At 35.0% G+C, this 17,417-nt stretch overlaps 1 protein-coding gene and 1 long non-coding RNA gene across 16 annotated transcripts in view; one reads left to right on the forward strand and one right to left on the reverse strand.

The window, feature by feature from the left end:
- Window positions 1–17,417, reverse strand: part of TAFA5 (TAFA chemokine like family member 5) — a 504,297-nt gene that overhangs the window by 399,264 nt on the left and 87,616 nt on the right. For 13 of the 15 annotated variants that reach the window (XR_010430895.1, XR_010430894.1, XR_010430896.1 and 10 more), the window contains exon 2: window positions 1,516–1,602. The exons of the other annotated variants lie outside the window; for them this stretch is intronic. Coding sequence is in view for 7 of the 13 variants with exons in the window: in XM_064656236.1 (XP_064512306.1) it covers window positions 1,516–1,602 (87 nt within the window). In the remaining 6 variants the exon portion in view is untranslated. The remainder of the gene's footprint in view (window positions 1–1,515; window positions 1,603–17,417) is intronic. 15 annotated transcript variants of the gene reach the window in all.
- LOC135414913 (uncharacterized) lies at window positions 233–3,285 on the forward strand. Its single transcript, XR_010430901.1, has 2 exons — window positions 233–372; window positions 2,843–3,285. It is a non-coding gene; the product is annotated as an uncharacterized LOC135414913 (long non-coding RNA).

Here is a 17,417-nt window from a genome sequence, read left to right on the forward strand (position 1 = left end):
TATTAGGAAGCCTCTAGCTATTATTAAATACGGCCAGTTAATGCTAAATTTATTAGACAATTTTTTTTTCATAGGATGAAAATGGATTACTGAAACTTAATCTGAGATTTATTACCAGACCCTGTAGAATTAACACATTGGAGGCCCATCTATTTACACCTGAGTGTGACAATGGCAGGAGCTTCAGATTAATATAACCTTCTCTTGCATGCACAACCTATTCATTATTTGCTTGTCTGTTTGTTTTTGTAGGAAGCTTATTTCTTCTATTTACCAGATACCTCAGGAGGCCTATAACTTACTACAGTTAATGAAGCAGCTGCCACATAGCACCTTTTCACAAAACTTTTTGTGAAAAGCTTGTTTTAAGAGGTAAGCAACCTCTTTGGTTTTGTTTTAAATTATGCTGTTCTAATAGGAACCATTTTTCTGCATGCTTACATCGTTTTAAAATAGAAAGCTTTAATTACAACATGAAATGGAACATGTAAGATTTTGGCATTTAACAAAAAAGTCAGGTATTAAAATAGGACTGCTGGCACATGAGGAGTGACAGTGCACAGCCGTAACTAACTTCTGTAATAATCCTGGAGATAGTGTAGCTGATTCAGCTGGATTTCAGCAGGATAAAACATTACAAAGAGCATTATACAAACATTGTAAGAAATCCTTCTCTATAGCAGAATATACACTCTCCCTGGACGCTGCTTAACCTTAAATAGAGGAGTGAAGCGGAGTACCAGGTCCTGGGAGGTTTTTGCATCACACCTATGCTGGACTTTCCCAATCATCAGACTTATCAGCAGGCTATTGAATAAGAGATAGAAAGCTTTCTTTGATTTCTTCACTTAGTGCACACTCAGTGAAAGCCCCACATGAACAGCCCATGTCTGTACTGTCCTTCCTGCACAGGCTCAAGTTCACATGCCCATATGTTTTCAGTTGCCTGTGGACATATATGAAAGGGGAGATGAGTCATGATAACTAATTGTTCCTGACTGAGGCATATAAGGTAATATGTAGATAGTAAAGATGATACAGGCATTACAGCTTGAATGCCAGTGTAAGTCTTAAACTCATATATTGGTTAAGCCATGCCTGCACTAACAGCTTTGACCTGAAAGTAACAGTAAAAATCTGAGTATGATTTACCTCACTGGTGTACTAATATAATGCTAATGTGATATTAGATTAGTATAATATTATACATTGAATGGCTACTATAGTAGAAGTAGACATATCAGAAGTGGGTAGCAATGATTTGAAGGTTTTATGTACGAATTACCACATACAGATTATATACTGTATTTAGTTTTTTTAAAATACTTTTACCTTTTCTTTTTTACCAAAAAAAATGTTTATTTAGTTTTGTTTAGCATTTCAGAGGAAACTAGTATAGTCTATTCTGTCAGTAAAGTACAGAATAATAGGTCAGTAACACAGTTTATAAACCATATGCTCTCAATCCATGCCATAGTGCTTTGAGAATGTGTCAACACTCAGCGATTTCCTTACCCAGCTCAAAAGCATCTTGGAAGCACCCCGGGCAATGTCTCATATACAGCCATTGAGGGTTATCCGCTCCAAAATAGCTGTTAAAATCTGAATGGAAGAACCATAAATGATTCAATTGAAATCATGTCTGAAAATGCAAAAAGAAACGAACACAGAACAAACTATATAACATCAGTGGGTCTAACAGTGCGCACACCTGAAGATTTAGAACTGAAGAGTTTGGTGTTTCCCCTTACAGTCACCCTACTGTATCTAACAGCTACTTTAAGATGCTGAGAATAGTACTCATAAAATTGACTCTCACTGATTTTTAGAAGGGTTTTTTTGCATCATTTCAGGTGTAAAGTTAACCAAACACATCCAGTTGCGTCTGACGTAAATGAAACTTAGTAAAACAGTCTCTCTCCCCTCTCTCTCCTCTTCTTTTTGAAAGAGGTTAAGTGTTCATATCTTCCCTACAAAGGAGTTATAATATAGTACACAGCACTTACCTAGTTATAGCCTTCCTAGTAAAACCGTGTTAAATAAGAACTTAAAGTCTAATGCCACAAAATTCTGGATCCAGACACAGCTTGCTTTTTGGATTTTTTTTTAACTTTATGAAGAAACAGGGATAGAAAAAAAAATCTTTTCTTTTTCACAGAAAACTAATGGAATTCTATTAAATCAGAACAAATCAAATCACCAAAACACATGACAATTACTTCTAGAAATGAGGGTCTAGCAAAAATCAGTATACTTACTGGAATAATTGTTATGGTTAAAAAGGAGATCTTAGATTTATTTTGAATGACAACCACATTTTGTATTGTTTTTTCTTTGCCTACATGTAACAGATTTTTATTGTCTTCCATTAGGAACCACTAGGTTTTAAAATATTTTGTTTTCATAATCACTTCAGAACAATATAAGGGGCAATATGAGAAGCAGGTGTGTACTTTATGTAGTAAACTGAAACATCAAATAGTATGAGCAAGATAACATCTAATTGTGTATTAAGTATCACCTAGAGATCAGCAAGGGAGAAGTTATTTTGCTGAAGTAAACATGTGCAACTGGTATCAATTCTACAGACTTGCCATAGGTAAGATGTTTATCAAAATGTAGTCTTATCGAAATAGATAGAATCAGTAAATGACCAATGACCTCCTATTGTGAGAAACAGCTGCAATTTACTTTGCCATAAGAAAAAGGCTTTACCCTTTCCAGATTATGTATCCCACTGCTTCTTATATAGAGAAGCATTCTTGAGAAGGCAGTGACAAAAACCAAGTAATGCAACTGTAAGAGCTTCAGTATGTTTACCTGCTTTATTTTCCTTTTCCAGGTATACTATTGAAGATGTGTAATCTTCTTTTTGACAGACACAACATAAGACAAAAATTCTTTCACAGAAATTTGAATTTTCCACTGTATGTGGTGATAATATTTTTTTTAATTAGCTGACTATCAGATCTGAAATTTGTAAACAGGTATCTTTTTTCTTATGAATTTTTTTTCAGACCATAGTAATTTTTATCATCCCAATTATTTTTGTGTCATGCACACAGCGTCTCAAAGAGGATTTGTTTGGCATAAGATATAAAAATTCCCTAATTTTTAAGAAGATAAAAGTAATCCTTTGAGTTACATTTTTCCTCATTTTGGTAGATATTTTAGTGTTGCTGCACTATAAAAATGTGTTCGTAAAGGAAATTTTGGTAACAAAGAATTTTACTAAAATAATGCTCAAGAAACATAAACATGAATAAACTAAAAATTCAAAAGACATATTAGGGTATATAACAACTGAGACAAAATACTGGTTCACAAACAATTGTGAAATGAAGCTTCCTCTCCTTGACTTCACTGGTACCTTTTTATTCAATCCTGCATCAAGTAATATTATAAAATTTGGAATTCTGATTAAGAATCCCCTAAAACAGGTCCTGCATTTACTGACAAACTGAAAGAAAAGACAGCTGTACCGAGTCTTTAGCTAAATCCAGAAAACAGCAATCCATGAAGCTGGGAGCAGCCTGATGGTTGTGCATTCAAGAAGATTGAGAGTTGATATTTGTGGGTCCTTTTGTAATAAGTTTTTACAACACTGCAATAGTATAGTTTACTTCTTTCTTTCATTTTTAGTTCTTCCATCCAGAGTGGTATATGTTATGTATGTATGAATACTACAGGATATCAACCCCATTCAACGTCAGTGCTCATAGAGAGAAGAAAAAACAAAATAATTACAAAGCTTTCTTCTCCTGCACTGTGAGGAAAGTCTTAAGCATAGCTTAAACTAACAGTCATCTTGAGAAGCATTTACACTATCACTCATATGGGAATGTTATTAAAAGCAATTCTATTCAGCACATATTCAAACAACAACAGTGGATGGATTTCACGGCAAGCAAGCAATCTCACGAATCAAATAAGACCTGTTCTCCTGTATGTTTACATCTCGTAATTAACTGCAATTCACTGATTTCCTACAGTTGGACATTTTTTAAGACCATGTCGTTTCTCTGCATTTAATACAGTAGGAGAGGACATAGTATTTGTTCCCATCATTGGGACATTTATAAGGTCTCTATCTTCTAATGATCTCTTGCTTTCATAAACATTTTGGTTGAACTCAGCCCTCAAATTAAAAAGCTTTTCATGGAAGCACAACAGATGTCTTGTTTTCTGAGCCTCAAAAGCTGCATAGCCCTCATTTATTGTCCTCACTGACCGCTCATGTAATTCTAGATCTCTTACTTGCACAGTTTGTCTGCTGCCACTAGTTTCTACAAATAAAAAAACCCCTAGTTATAGCAAAACAAAATCTTTTATGAAGTCTTAGCAGAACATTTTCCCCTAGATTGAAAATCTCTCACCAAGTCCTCTATAAAAGCCTTAAAAATATTGAATACTCTTTTTCTGTTCCTTGGTGCTAATGCGCTGAACCCCATATTCAGATTTTAACACTGACCAGCACTCAGCCAGGCAGATTATCAAATCAAGTTAGAGTGGCTTACCAATTTACCTCACATCAGCACTAAAGCAATACCTTTTTGACCTGCTGTAACTGTGCAGTGTCTGAACCAAACACATGTGAGTGAAGGTTATTTCAGAAAGAAAGGACAGACTGAAAGCACAGCCTATAACCACAAGCGAAAAGTAGGGTAGACATCTGAGCAAACTGTTTAACCTTAAAGCCAATTAGGCAATGAAATGACTTGCCTGAGGAGGTAGTTTAGACAATGTAATGAGAAGTGTTTAAAACAGAATAAACTATTTGTGAGACAGATACAGATGTAAATAATCCTCCATGTTTTGAACTAGATAAATCAGGAGAGGTATCTTTTCTATTCAAATGTCTGACTATGAAATGGTATTCTCTTTCTTTGGGAACGGCTTTCGAACTTATGACTGTTTACACCTGTTCTGAATACTAAAGTGAAACTGCACTCCAAAAGGCAGTTTAACCTCACTGTATCATTATAAAGTAGATTTATTCATAACAAGCATCTATGAAAAACTTCCAGCAAAAAAGTCCTTAGTCAGGGAGATGCACATTGTTGCAAAAATGGATTGTTTCTCTAAGTGCTTATATGGCCCCATTGCTATAGCATCCAAGAGCCTTACAAACATTAATGAATGTATTCTCACAACACCCCTGGGAGATAGAGATAGTATTATTAGCTAATGCACAAAGAGTAGCTTGTCCAAAGTCACACAGAAAGTCTGTGGCACAGCCAAGACTCAAAACTGTGATTTCCTGCCCATTGCTGTAACCATGACTATATTCTCCTGCCCATATACAGCATTTCAAAATATGTTACATATAACCTCAGATCTTTACACAATAAGCCTTTCTGTTCAGCTGTAGATCCAACCACTGACTTAATAAAGAAAAATAACTTTGTTTATCGGGAAGCTTCATTACAGCAACAAATTTGCAGGTTACTGAAACAATGACAGTTATATGGACCATAACTGGTACTTATATATGAGAGCAGAGAAAGAGAATTCCCTGATCATCACATTCAGAACAGGAGGCATCATATCCAGAACATGACTTTGATACCAAAATATTTTCCTTCAGATAATGTAAAGCATTACATTATACAGAGAAGTCTTGTTTTGAGAATAAAGGGAAGAAAAAAAAAAGAAAGAAAAAGAAAGGCTAGCTGTATTCCCTGAATAGTTCCTTTTGGATAAACTATTTCTGCAATAATAAGACACACACAGTATTTCCACTTTTAATGAGGTCAGATCTGGAGAGACAACTGCAGTAAGTGTATTTACACCTGAATATCAGAGAACAGAATTGGACCTATATATTTAATATTATAATCATATAAATATATTATATCAAGATATATATAGAGAGAGATAGATTTATTTTGGCAGTCATTTAGATTCATTTTGATGAATTCAGAGATCTGATGAAATGATAACAGGATTCTTCTAAATCAGAAACACAGCAACTTGTCTTTATTTTGACAGAGGTGAAGCACAAGTATTACATTTTTCCAAAAGTGATAAACAATTAAAAAAGAGACAGTAGAGAACAACTGCAAATAATGGAAAAAGGTGTGAAGGTATAATGGATCACAAAGTGAATAATGATCAAAAAAATACCCTATTGTTGTAATGAAGTGGAATTCATTGGCAGAAACAAAAGACAAGGTAAGTAGTGTCTCCTGAAGTTCTCATCACAGCACTTTTCTCAGTTTGTGGCTTCATCTTTCAAGAAAGATGTAGATAAATTAGACCTCATTTTAATTCGAGCTACCAGTATAGGAAAGGGGATTTATATTAGATGCTAATTGAAAACAGCCCAGCTATCAGGACAGTTAAATGATGGACCTGTTTATCATTTATAGGGAATCCACATCTCAACACACGTTTAAGAACAAGTTAAATAAATACCCATTGGGGTGATCCTAATTCACATAAGAGAACAGATTGTATCCTCTGATCCATTTCAGCCTAACACATATATTTGATCACTGTAAAAACAGTACAAACAGTTATTCAGATGACTTATTGTCCAAGAATCCTTGTCATAGAATCTCTTATTTCTTCTCTCCCCATCCTACTACTTTTTCTTTCCTCTTTTCTTTCTTCCTCTTTTCCTCCTTTCCTCATCAGGTATCTCTTCTTCAGCCTTCCCCCTGTTCCTTCTATATGCTTTTAAAATCACACATCCCTTCTTTGACTGGAAATTCCTGATGTGCCTACTTTAGCACCCTTAGCATAAGGAACATCCTATTCTTAGAGACCAGATACCTGTTCCCTACAGACTATATAAAGATCCAAATTTAGATAAAATATGATTTAAGCTCCTCATATCCTCATTACAGGACCAGAAAAATGCAGTGAGTGGGTACTTCTGGGTAATTTTTATTATAATTTTTATTACCAGAGTAATAGAAAAATTAGGAAGATAGTCTGTACATTAGCAAAATTATCAGATTAGAGAAAAAGAGACTCTTGCTATTAAAGAGCTTAGGTGCTCATTAGGTTGCTGGAATAGCTTTTCATTTTCTCTGGTTCTTCCAAGTACAGGACAAGACTTTTTTGCCTATTCACTACCATCACAGCTACCTGTTCACATTTCACATGCAAAAAAAACCTGCTCTGATTTAATCTGTTATGTATGGATCACTCTGTTTCATAAAAAACAGTGTCACATGAAAGACAAAAGAGTGGTGTCCTGCACCATCAGTTTGTCTCATTTCTTTTGAGACTGTTGTAATAGGGGCTGGATGGAGAAAACTGGAAGTGCACTCAAATGAAAGAATAATAGGATTAAACAGTTCCTAGTTCTAAGTGAAATGCACTCAAAGAAGAGTGGAGAAACTGTTTTTAACAAAGGACTAAAGGAAAACTTTAAACTTGGAGCACCCCCTTGGACTGTTTTGTAAAACTGAGATCAGGCCATGTTTTCTGGTTAGAACAGGTTACTGTATTCTTTGTCCTGTTTTGTTCTCAGAGATATACAGCTGACTGGGAGAAACTATTCAGTTATCTGAAATTATAGACAAGCCATATTATTATCAACAAATGTATTTTAACTTTTTGAAATAGCAGCCTACAGAGCTGCTATTAAGAAGGAGTATGGTCCCTTATACAAAAAATTCATTTTCACTTGGAGTATGAGTTATTAGAATGTCTATATTTATGTGCAGTTTAGAAATGACAGTATAAGGGATTAATTAAAAACCTGCCTCATATGGAAAGTCTAGAAGTGCACACGTGGAGCAAAGTCCTCACTCGAGGAGAAAATCAGCCTTTGCCTAGAATGTGCAGGAACCTGCAGGATACTTTTCAGACAATCTGGAAAGAAAGACTACTGAAGTTAAAGTGGGTACCAGAGAGCCCACTTACAAGATGTTAGCAAGGGCCCTCTGCTGTGAAGTTTGTGGAGTGCCTGGCCAAACACTAATGAAGAAACCCACAGGAATTCCATACTGGAAACTGAAAGTTAAGCTGTTAAATATGAACATATGGAGCTAGGCAAGCTGTAGGAGTCCCAGCTAGTTGTGATGGTTTAGACGATAGCACTCGTCATTCCTCACAGGATGATCATATCAATGAAAGGAGTCTCAGAATTGTGAGTATCAGTTAAAATGGATGGTTTCACTTAAAATGGACAACCACTATCGACATAACCAGCAAAAGGATTTATGACAACTCAATGAACAAAAAAAACGATAAAATTTCACTTGACATTTGGTCATGATCAGCATTGTGCTCATTTTACCAGGAGCTAACAGATTGTCAACAACATGTAGGGGTAAGATCTTAGAGAATGGCACAAGCAAAGCAAATCCATTCTCTCTCATGAAAGGTGTTACTTTCATTGCTTACATTAATAATCTCTGATACGGCAAGACAATCCTTAAAGAGTCAGAAATCTAGTCATAGGGTCATTTCCTGTTACTTTTGGTTTTGTTTGGTTTGTTCTGTGTCTATGCTTGACTGTGGGAAAGTACATAGTCTTTCTGTCTTCACACAGAAACCAATGGCCCAATGAGTGAGAAAAATGTGAGGAATCACTGCTAGATAACACATAGAAGCTCGAAGTGAAAACATGAGTCTGCCTCAAGTAGCTTCATTTCACTGAAAAACAGATAACTTTCTCTAATTTCACAGTGTCACAGAATCACAGAGCAGTTGAAGTTAAAAGGAACTTCTGAAGATCATCTAGTCAAATCTCCCTACTCAAGGTCAACTGGTGATGCAGGTCACTCAGAACTGTTTCCTCTGTGAGGATGCAGATCACCACACCCTGGTGAAGATCCTGTTCCAGTGCTCAATCACCCTCACAGATAAAAAAAAAAAAAAAAAATTAAGTTTCTTGTATTTAAATTTATGCCCATTGTCTCTTTGTCTCCTCCTAATAATTTAGGCAAAACTTAACCAAAATAGAAGAAATGAAAGGAAACTGTTTCTAAGAGAAGAGGGTGACAGAAGCTGTTGTTGTTCAGCTTAACAGTAGCATGCAATACTACATAACACATGTATCTACAGGCCACTACAGCAAAGATATTTCTTCCATGGGCTTTCATGTCCACAGAAATTATACTGCAGTCAACTCCACATGAGTCCTGGCAATAAGTTACATGGATAATGTGTTCTTGCTCCTTAACTTTATTTATTATTTATGTTACATGCTTAGTAGGAAAATGACACCTACCTGACTAAGAAATAGAAATCTTCAAAACACTGCCAAAAGCTTATACGAAGGCAGCTAACAGTAATAATTGCTAAAACTGGAGGTTTAAAGGACATTTTAAATCCCATGTGAAACACGCATATAGCATATGAAAAATGCAAATATCAATATGAGTTTCAAAGTTTGCTCAAAATATCAGAGATTAAATTCCTAATGACTGAGTAAAGACGTTAAGGAAAATTAGAGCAAAGTGTTAATTGCATCTTTAAAATTCTTCTGATTTTATTTTGTTCAATTAAAGATTAATACTTTGAACTTTTCATCACTAGTAAGTAACATAGGAGAGTAAAATCACATTCCAAAACAAAGGATTTGCAGAGAAGCTGAGAGACAACATCACATTATGCTCTAAATGTATGTAAAAAATTAAAGGAAAAGATAAATAAATAAAATAAAGTGATACCTTAGTTTGCTTCCTCTCCCAAGCATTAAAGCAGAAACACTTCAAGGAAGGACTTTATCACAACCCTCCTGAAGGTTTCCATGACCCCAGAGGATGTCGTGTGTTCCACAAGGAAGAATAGCACTACAAATAATTGTAATCAATAATATTTATTATAAAAGCACTTTCAAAAACTCTTATCTGATCATTTCTCTATAATTATTGTATCCTAATGCTTTCTGTGCCCCTTGCCCCACGCTCCGCTTGCAGCGCTGCCGCCTCGCGCTGCCGTGAGCTGTCCCTTCAGCACCACAACCCACCACAGCGGCTGTTGCACTTCTTAAACCCCTCCAATCTACTCCAGCCATTAATCGTCTCATAGAACAAGGGGGCTACCACCGTATTCCAACTCTAGAGATATACGTTTAAAAGACATTTAGAGATATACGTTTAAAGGACATTTCAGCTACTTAAATTGAGTTCTGAGTTACACACATGGAAAATCAGTCATTTAGAATGAAATAGAAACACTGATAATTTTATAAACCACTATTTTTATAAAAGACAAAGAAATTCCTTCAAAACTATGTATTTGATAAATCTGTATGTGTTTGAAAATCCTGTCAGAGCTGCAAAGCAAGAAAAAATTTCTTCTCAACAACTGAGCATGCATAATAGCATTCCTTTAAACAGCCAATTAATTTTACCAAACCCCACATTATAAAAATTCACTGTTTATATAGGTGATAAAACTAGATTTTCCTTCCAAAACATTTAAGCATCTTTGTGACAGAAAATACCTTCTCTGTAAGCACTAAAAAGATCTGAAGTAATGTCTTTGATGTGCTGCAGAACTGTGGCTGTCAACAGAAAAAATGCACATACCTGATGAGATTAAAAAGTCCAGGTTTAAAGCCAGCACTAACTTCATATTAAGACTCTAGATAGACCATATAAATAGTTCCAAATTCTTTGGCTTCTAATGAATATTTATACCTACAAACACTCTTGCAAATTCCAGGTGTAACTGAAGTATGATAGTTAAAAAGAAATTAGGTTTGCTCCTTGTTGATGTGATGAAGAGATTGTTCATACTGGAAAGTTCAGAACTCCACCTTGTGGTGATAATTTTAACTATATGTTGAAAACATCTGGGGAGACAAAAAGGAACACTGAGATGCAATCAGGGGAAGCAGGAGAAATTCAGGTTTGAACTATGGTGAATAAATTCTATTGAGGTTTATTTGAAGAACCTTAACATTTACTTAAGATGTGAGGCAATGCAAAACCACATCATGTTTTCTTCCAGAAAAACACAATGTGTAATATTCACTGTGAAGACAGATAGGCTTCCATCACTGCTTCACTTTTTCTGTCAAGCCAAATGACTGAAAGTTAGCACATACCTATCTTTACAGAGATCACTCTATGGGTTCCTTTAGGTTTCTTCTAGCAAAAAATGCCAAGCATTCTGCTGGATTTGAATTGTTTAAGGAAATCTAGACTGACCATCACCCATGCAATAAATGAATAAAAATTTTAAATAAATAAATGCTTTATGCAATAAATAGCAGATAATCAACAACACAAATTCTATCACTCAGTGTTTCTATATTACAAGCAAATAGCCTTCTAGCAAAATATCTGTCATTTTTATTACTAAAACAATATGAAGGCAACAGAGAATCTAAGCCTCTGGAAATTTTCTCTAACTTAAACCAAAATGATCATAGAATCAGGCTGATGCACAGAAGTTGAAAAGTCCATATGCATATACAAAAAAAGGTTCCAGGTGCTGCCATTTTATTTCTATGCTGAAAAAAAAAAGGCAAAAAGGCAAGAAATTGATGTTTTTATTTATAATGTGATGGTTTAATTTTTCATTATACTATAGAATAGGAGGTTTAAGGGTGACAATTTCGCCAAACAAGCTAATATGTCAAATTCCTACAATTCTGCAGATGCTCTGATTTATGGTTGATTGTTTTTAGGTTTTTTTTGGTAAGCACAATAGATTTTGGAGATTCCTGTTTCCTTTCAACTGTCGAGTTATAACTGAGAATCACATGCTCTACTGCTGATGCATCTTTGTAGAAAACATAAATTGAATTAGCTCAGTTATTAAAAAAAGCAAACCAAAATACTACAAATTTATCTAGTAATACCGTTTGCTTTGTCTGTTTGCTTACACTATTAGTTTAACTAATTATTTTACACAGAAAAATCATTATCATTCAAAAAAAGTCTTTTCCTGAGGAAGAGTCCATTATTTGAACCTCTTCAGTCACAGAACTGTTTAAGGTAAAAAAAAACCCCAATGAATCTTGCCTGCCAGAGATCCTCTGCTTTTCAGTGTAAGCAGCAAATCCTCATTTCTGGTCAGATATTCTTTCATTACTGAAAGTACCAGTGTGTTGCAAGAGATATGAATAGTTCTACATATCATCGCATACAAACTGAAGGAGAACACACCATTACTATTCCTTTGTACGCATGTCTAACCCCTTACACACCATCAGGAGACTCCTGCAGGAGGATACTGAGAGGAAAATAAAGACACTCCACCTGAGTTCAAGAAGTGTTTGAACTATGCTCTCAGGCACATGGTCTGATTCTTGGGGTGTCCTGAACAGGGCCAGGAGTTGGACTCGATGATCCTGATAGGTCCCTTCCAACTATTCTATGATTCTATGCTAATCTTCTTACAGAAGACATTAGAAACAGAATCTTAAAATAAGTTGTCCTGTGTTTACTGTACATCAGAGACCATTGCCCCCTAACAGCTCACACTGAAAAACAATATCTGCAGGCAAGCACTGTGCACCCTTAGAGTAAATATTATTTTAGAAGACCATTGTGTAAAGCTTAAAAAACAAGGACCACAACTTTTCCACAAATAAATGAGTTCAAGCCTGTCCTTGGCATATAACCTCATGGAACACCATGTGAATAGAGTCTTTAAAATTAATTCATTACTATAAACAAACTTACATAATCCTAATATACAAGATACATGTCCACTGGTACATTTCTACCCTGGCATGAAAGTAGTAGGAAAAGCAATAAATAGCTTACTTACAAGGATTGCAGACAACTATAAACATTCAGGTCATGACAGAAGGAACGTTTTACCCACCAAAGAAGAATCAAATCTACAAAGTATCTATAAAGAATAGTAAGCTTTCATTAGCTTTTAGCATGGTTGCCTCAATGAAATGTTGCTACCATTATTCTGTGTTGCACAAACAAAGCCACCAGAAGGAAGGCCTGCCAAAGTTATGCATTCAATTGCAGCAGAACTCTACAAGACAATAAAGGTTTTAATGGAAGGAATGAAATACTATTCTTATCTTCCTTTGGTTCCCATAATGACCAATGCACCCCACCTTGAGGCAGCTGAATTAAAATTGAGCTCAGTGTATGAATTATTGAAACATAATAGACATTAGGCAAAATGCACAACCAGAAAAGCACATCATACCAACACTTCTCCAAACTCCAAACATGTAAATTTGCACTTTTATGTGCTTCAGTTACCAGGGTAATAAAAGGTTTCCTAGATCTCCTCGCCTTTCAGTCTCATCTTTTTCCCCAGCAATAAGCCTCCCTCTCTCTACTACACTCAGATTCCTGCTGTTAGCCTGCCCACAGAGCTCTCCTCACAACAGCAAAGTAGACACAACTTTCCTTTGGGACTTTGATATTTCTCTATCTTATTTTCAGAATTTCCAAGTTCAAAAATCACCAGATATCCATGTAACTTTTCTGCTTTATGCTGCATAAGCATAAAAAGAGAAAATAATAGAGAATAATAGCAAGTAGAGCCCTATACTGGGTTATTACCTTCTTGGCTCTGATGGATTTACACAGCTTGTAAATGTATTATTTTTGTTTCAGTATTTCACATGCCCACTTCTAAGGATGGTTTATATATGCACTCTGTCTATGACAGTACTTAATTTTTTATTACAATTTTTATGATACAATGAGTTCTAGAGAGAATCCACTGGCAATAACTTAGGGCTAATTTCCATGTGAGAAATTCTTTTCTCAGCAAACTTAGCCTACATGCCAAATTTCTACACGAAACAATAATCAGAATCCATTTAAGTGTTTGCTTTCATTGTTGTCAATTGGATATGGACTGTCTGTAATCACAGATTTTCAACAACCCAGCAAGATTTTTTTTGAGTTTCTTAGGGATTCCACTCATGTGCCAAGGGCCAAGGAGTTCAGTTGAGCAGTGTTTAGGTACCTTCTTCTGCGCTGAACCCAAGTATTGCACCTGCTCTGGTACTGCCTCTTGCTGACTGCAAGATGCCACCCTTTTGCAAAGCCAGCATTTGTGCCTTACTCAGCACCGTTAGCCAATGCAACTGACAATCCCTTGCATCAGGAGAAAATATACAAGTAGTTTAAGAAAATATACTTTACAGTAGAAATTCCACCTTTGAAAGCAAACCCTTACAAAACTAAACAGAATAAAGTCCTGTAAGCAGAACTTATGTTTCTTGAACAAAAAAAATTAAGAAATTCTAAAAAGCAGATGTATAAGGAAAGGATCTTAATAAGACTTCTTCAATAAATTCCACACAGTGTGTCTGACAAAATGCATAAAAAAACTATAGAGCTTTCTCAGTGATCTTAAATGGCATTGCTTACTAAAGTTATTAAGTAGTATCCATGTCAGAATCCGTATATTCCGTTGTGAACTACCGTGAATGACAAAGCAAGCCCCCAGTTTAGAACAATTAGCTATGTCAATAATAGGTTATTTGCACATGGTTATTCATCGTGCTCAGGTAGTCAGGAAAACTATTCACACTGATGAGAATTTAAGTCCAACACTTGCAATTTAATATTTGTAAGCATATACATGCAAAATTTGTTAGAATATATGTGGCACTTCATATATGATGTTCATTTTCCAAAGAGCAAATTTTTCTAATTTATCAAATATTTCTGATGTGTATGGCTACAACCATGGGTATGTTTCCCTTCTGTAAAAAATACAGGCAATAAAGCACAGCAAAACCTTAGACAACTATTCCTAAATCAACTTCATTCAAACCCTGGAAACTCAGATGCTTTTCCCTTCGAAACATGGTATCTCATCAGACCAACTTCTCACCTGGGTATGATCTCATTTCCAAGAAGCAGGAAGAATTCCTGCTTATGGATGACAACTTGAAAATGACTGATACTGTAAAACGGTTTTATTTAGACTTAAAAGAGCAATCACAGAAACCAACACATACGTTAACTATGACTGCATTTTTTAAAGTATTTCTAAATTTTACATATGTTTATATTATATAGGAATATATAAAGAGTTTTCTTTACAAAAAATTCAAGTTTGTTTAAAAGCAAGCCAAATTAAGTACAAACCAAATAAAAATATGATAATCAGATAATTTACTTGTCAATTTAGTAATGTTAAAATAAAATAAGAAAACAATAATTTGTTTTAAATATCATAGTTTGATTGCAAATAGTATAATTTATGATTAAAAGCTTTAAATTAATTTGGCACAAAGTCTGGTTTAATCTTACTATCTCTGGTTCCTGATATATGTTACAGATAGATGAACTGCAATACATTTTTTAAAGAAAAGTAAATACATAAGAAAAAATTATTTGTTCTTTTTCTTACTGGTTTGGTTAAACTAAAAGGATTTATGTGAGAAAAATCTGTCAATACTAAGTATAATGCTTTCTTTTTGGTAGAAAATTACTAGGCATGGTACCAAAAAGCCAAATATAATGCACCGAAAACCTTTTTACTTCCAGGAAAGGAGGAGGAGGTAGCAGAAAATGTCATTTGAAAATGTCATGGGAAAGTGTAGTACTGTCTGCTGCATTTATAGTAATTACAAAGGAAATGAAAATAAAAAACAGCAATTAGAGACCTTCTCAAACATTTATAATATTCAAGGAGAAAGGATGAAAAACTGTTTTCTGACTTCAGACAAATTCCTGCCATTTTTCAATCCTTCTCACTATTCTCTTTTTCCTGACTTCAAGTTATCCAAGATTTGTTCACAGGATTTTCTTAAGTTCCCAGTGCTGCAGTAAAAATAATTAGGCATAAAAAAGCTCCTATACTCTGAAGGGTAGTTGTCATCAGTCAATTGTGAAGGCACAGTATAAGCACGACAACTGTTTCCAATTTGGTGCATAGTTCAAAACAGATACAAACATTCTGTTTGTGGTTGTTGGCAGAGGCAGGGTAATAGGCAGTACTGAACATCCACTTCTGTTAGCAATGTGCCAAAGCAGAATTCTGCACAAGAAAATGTTACAATTCTCTTTGGAAATACAAAATCCAGAGGAAATCATGCTAATCATGCAGCATTACTCATAAAGTATAGGTACTCTTGTGTGGGCTTATATTTATAAAAAGGTCATAAGCAATGGTTTATTCACATTTCAATTATTTTTTAAAATCTCAAAATTTTCCACACTGTTTTAATAGCAGTCATACTGTGTTGATGTCCAATAGCCACTACCTAAAATATCCACTACAAAAACACAGTATTAAGGTGTAGCACAGAGGGAAATATAGAATTTTGTACATCAGTGAACTACCAATAGGTGACCACTTGAAAAATAATGGAACATAACTTCCCTGCCTTTATATGCCTTTTACATATTCCTATTATTTAGAAGAGCTCTTTAATGGAAAAAAAAAAAAAAAAACAAAACCAAAAACAACAACAACAAACCCAAACAAAACAAAAGGAAAAACCCCCAATAACCAAACTAGACAGACAATCCTATTTCACATTTTCAGATAAGAAATTACAGGAAACTCAAATTTCTCCCAATAAGATATACAGCCCTTAACCATTCCGCTGAATTCCAGGAAGACAATTGAGGTTTTCACATCTTAAAATGGGAAGTGGCAGGCTCACTCAAACAGCACTAAATATAGAAAGCTTACTGAGCCCCGAACTATAGAGCTCAGAATATAAGGTCTTCTGAGCAAAGTCTTACGAATAGAGTGATGTGAGAAGTGTTCCCTGCTCTAGGTCAGTACCAGAATATCTCCAGTATAGGTTACAACACTACAAAGAGTGTAAATTGACACCTTCCTGACACCTGATGCACATTTCTTGCCATTAGCCTATAGGCTCAAACACTGGCTGCTGGTATATTTGCAAGGCAGAGTAGTCAGTAGGGCCCTAGCAATAATGAGATATACAAGACTATTTATCATGTAAATACCAACTAGGCAAATATCAGTAGTTTTTAAAAGCAATGTCTGATTATACCATCAATTCTCCTACCCCATCAATTTACTGATAATCTGGAAAGCAAGAAAAAAATAAAAGAAAATATCATGCCAAATTATATAGGAGATTATGAAAAGCAAAAGCTACTTACATAATGATTATTAGCCTGGATGGCTTTGCCTGATGTTTTGGGGCAGATGTCTTAACTTGTAGAAATTAAAAAAACATATTAATATAACCACCGAAACAAGGATCATTGTCAAAGCATGAAAAGCAACAGTAATGATTGCAAGGATTTTTCAGCTTAGAGGGAACATTTGAGGATATGATGGTGGTTGACAAAATCATGGTGACTTGGGGGAAATAGATAGGGACCAGCTATTCTTTGTCTCTTCTGGTACAAAAACGTGGGAGTATCAAATGAAGCTAGCAGCACTCATGCTCTAGGGAAACAAAAGTATATAATTCTCAAAACAAGTAGATTTGTTATGTTGTGGATGGATTCAAGAGAAGACAGGGTAAAAAGAAAGAAAGTTTCATCGATAGTTACTAATGTAACAAAAAACATCAG

Source organism: Pseudopipra pipra, chromosome 5, assembly GCF_036250125.1.
Source record: "Pseudopipra pipra isolate bDixPip1 chromosome 5, bDixPip1.hap1, whole genome shotgun sequence".
Taxonomy (NCBI): Eukaryota; Metazoa; Chordata; class Aves; order Passeriformes; family Pipridae; genus Pseudopipra; species Pseudopipra pipra.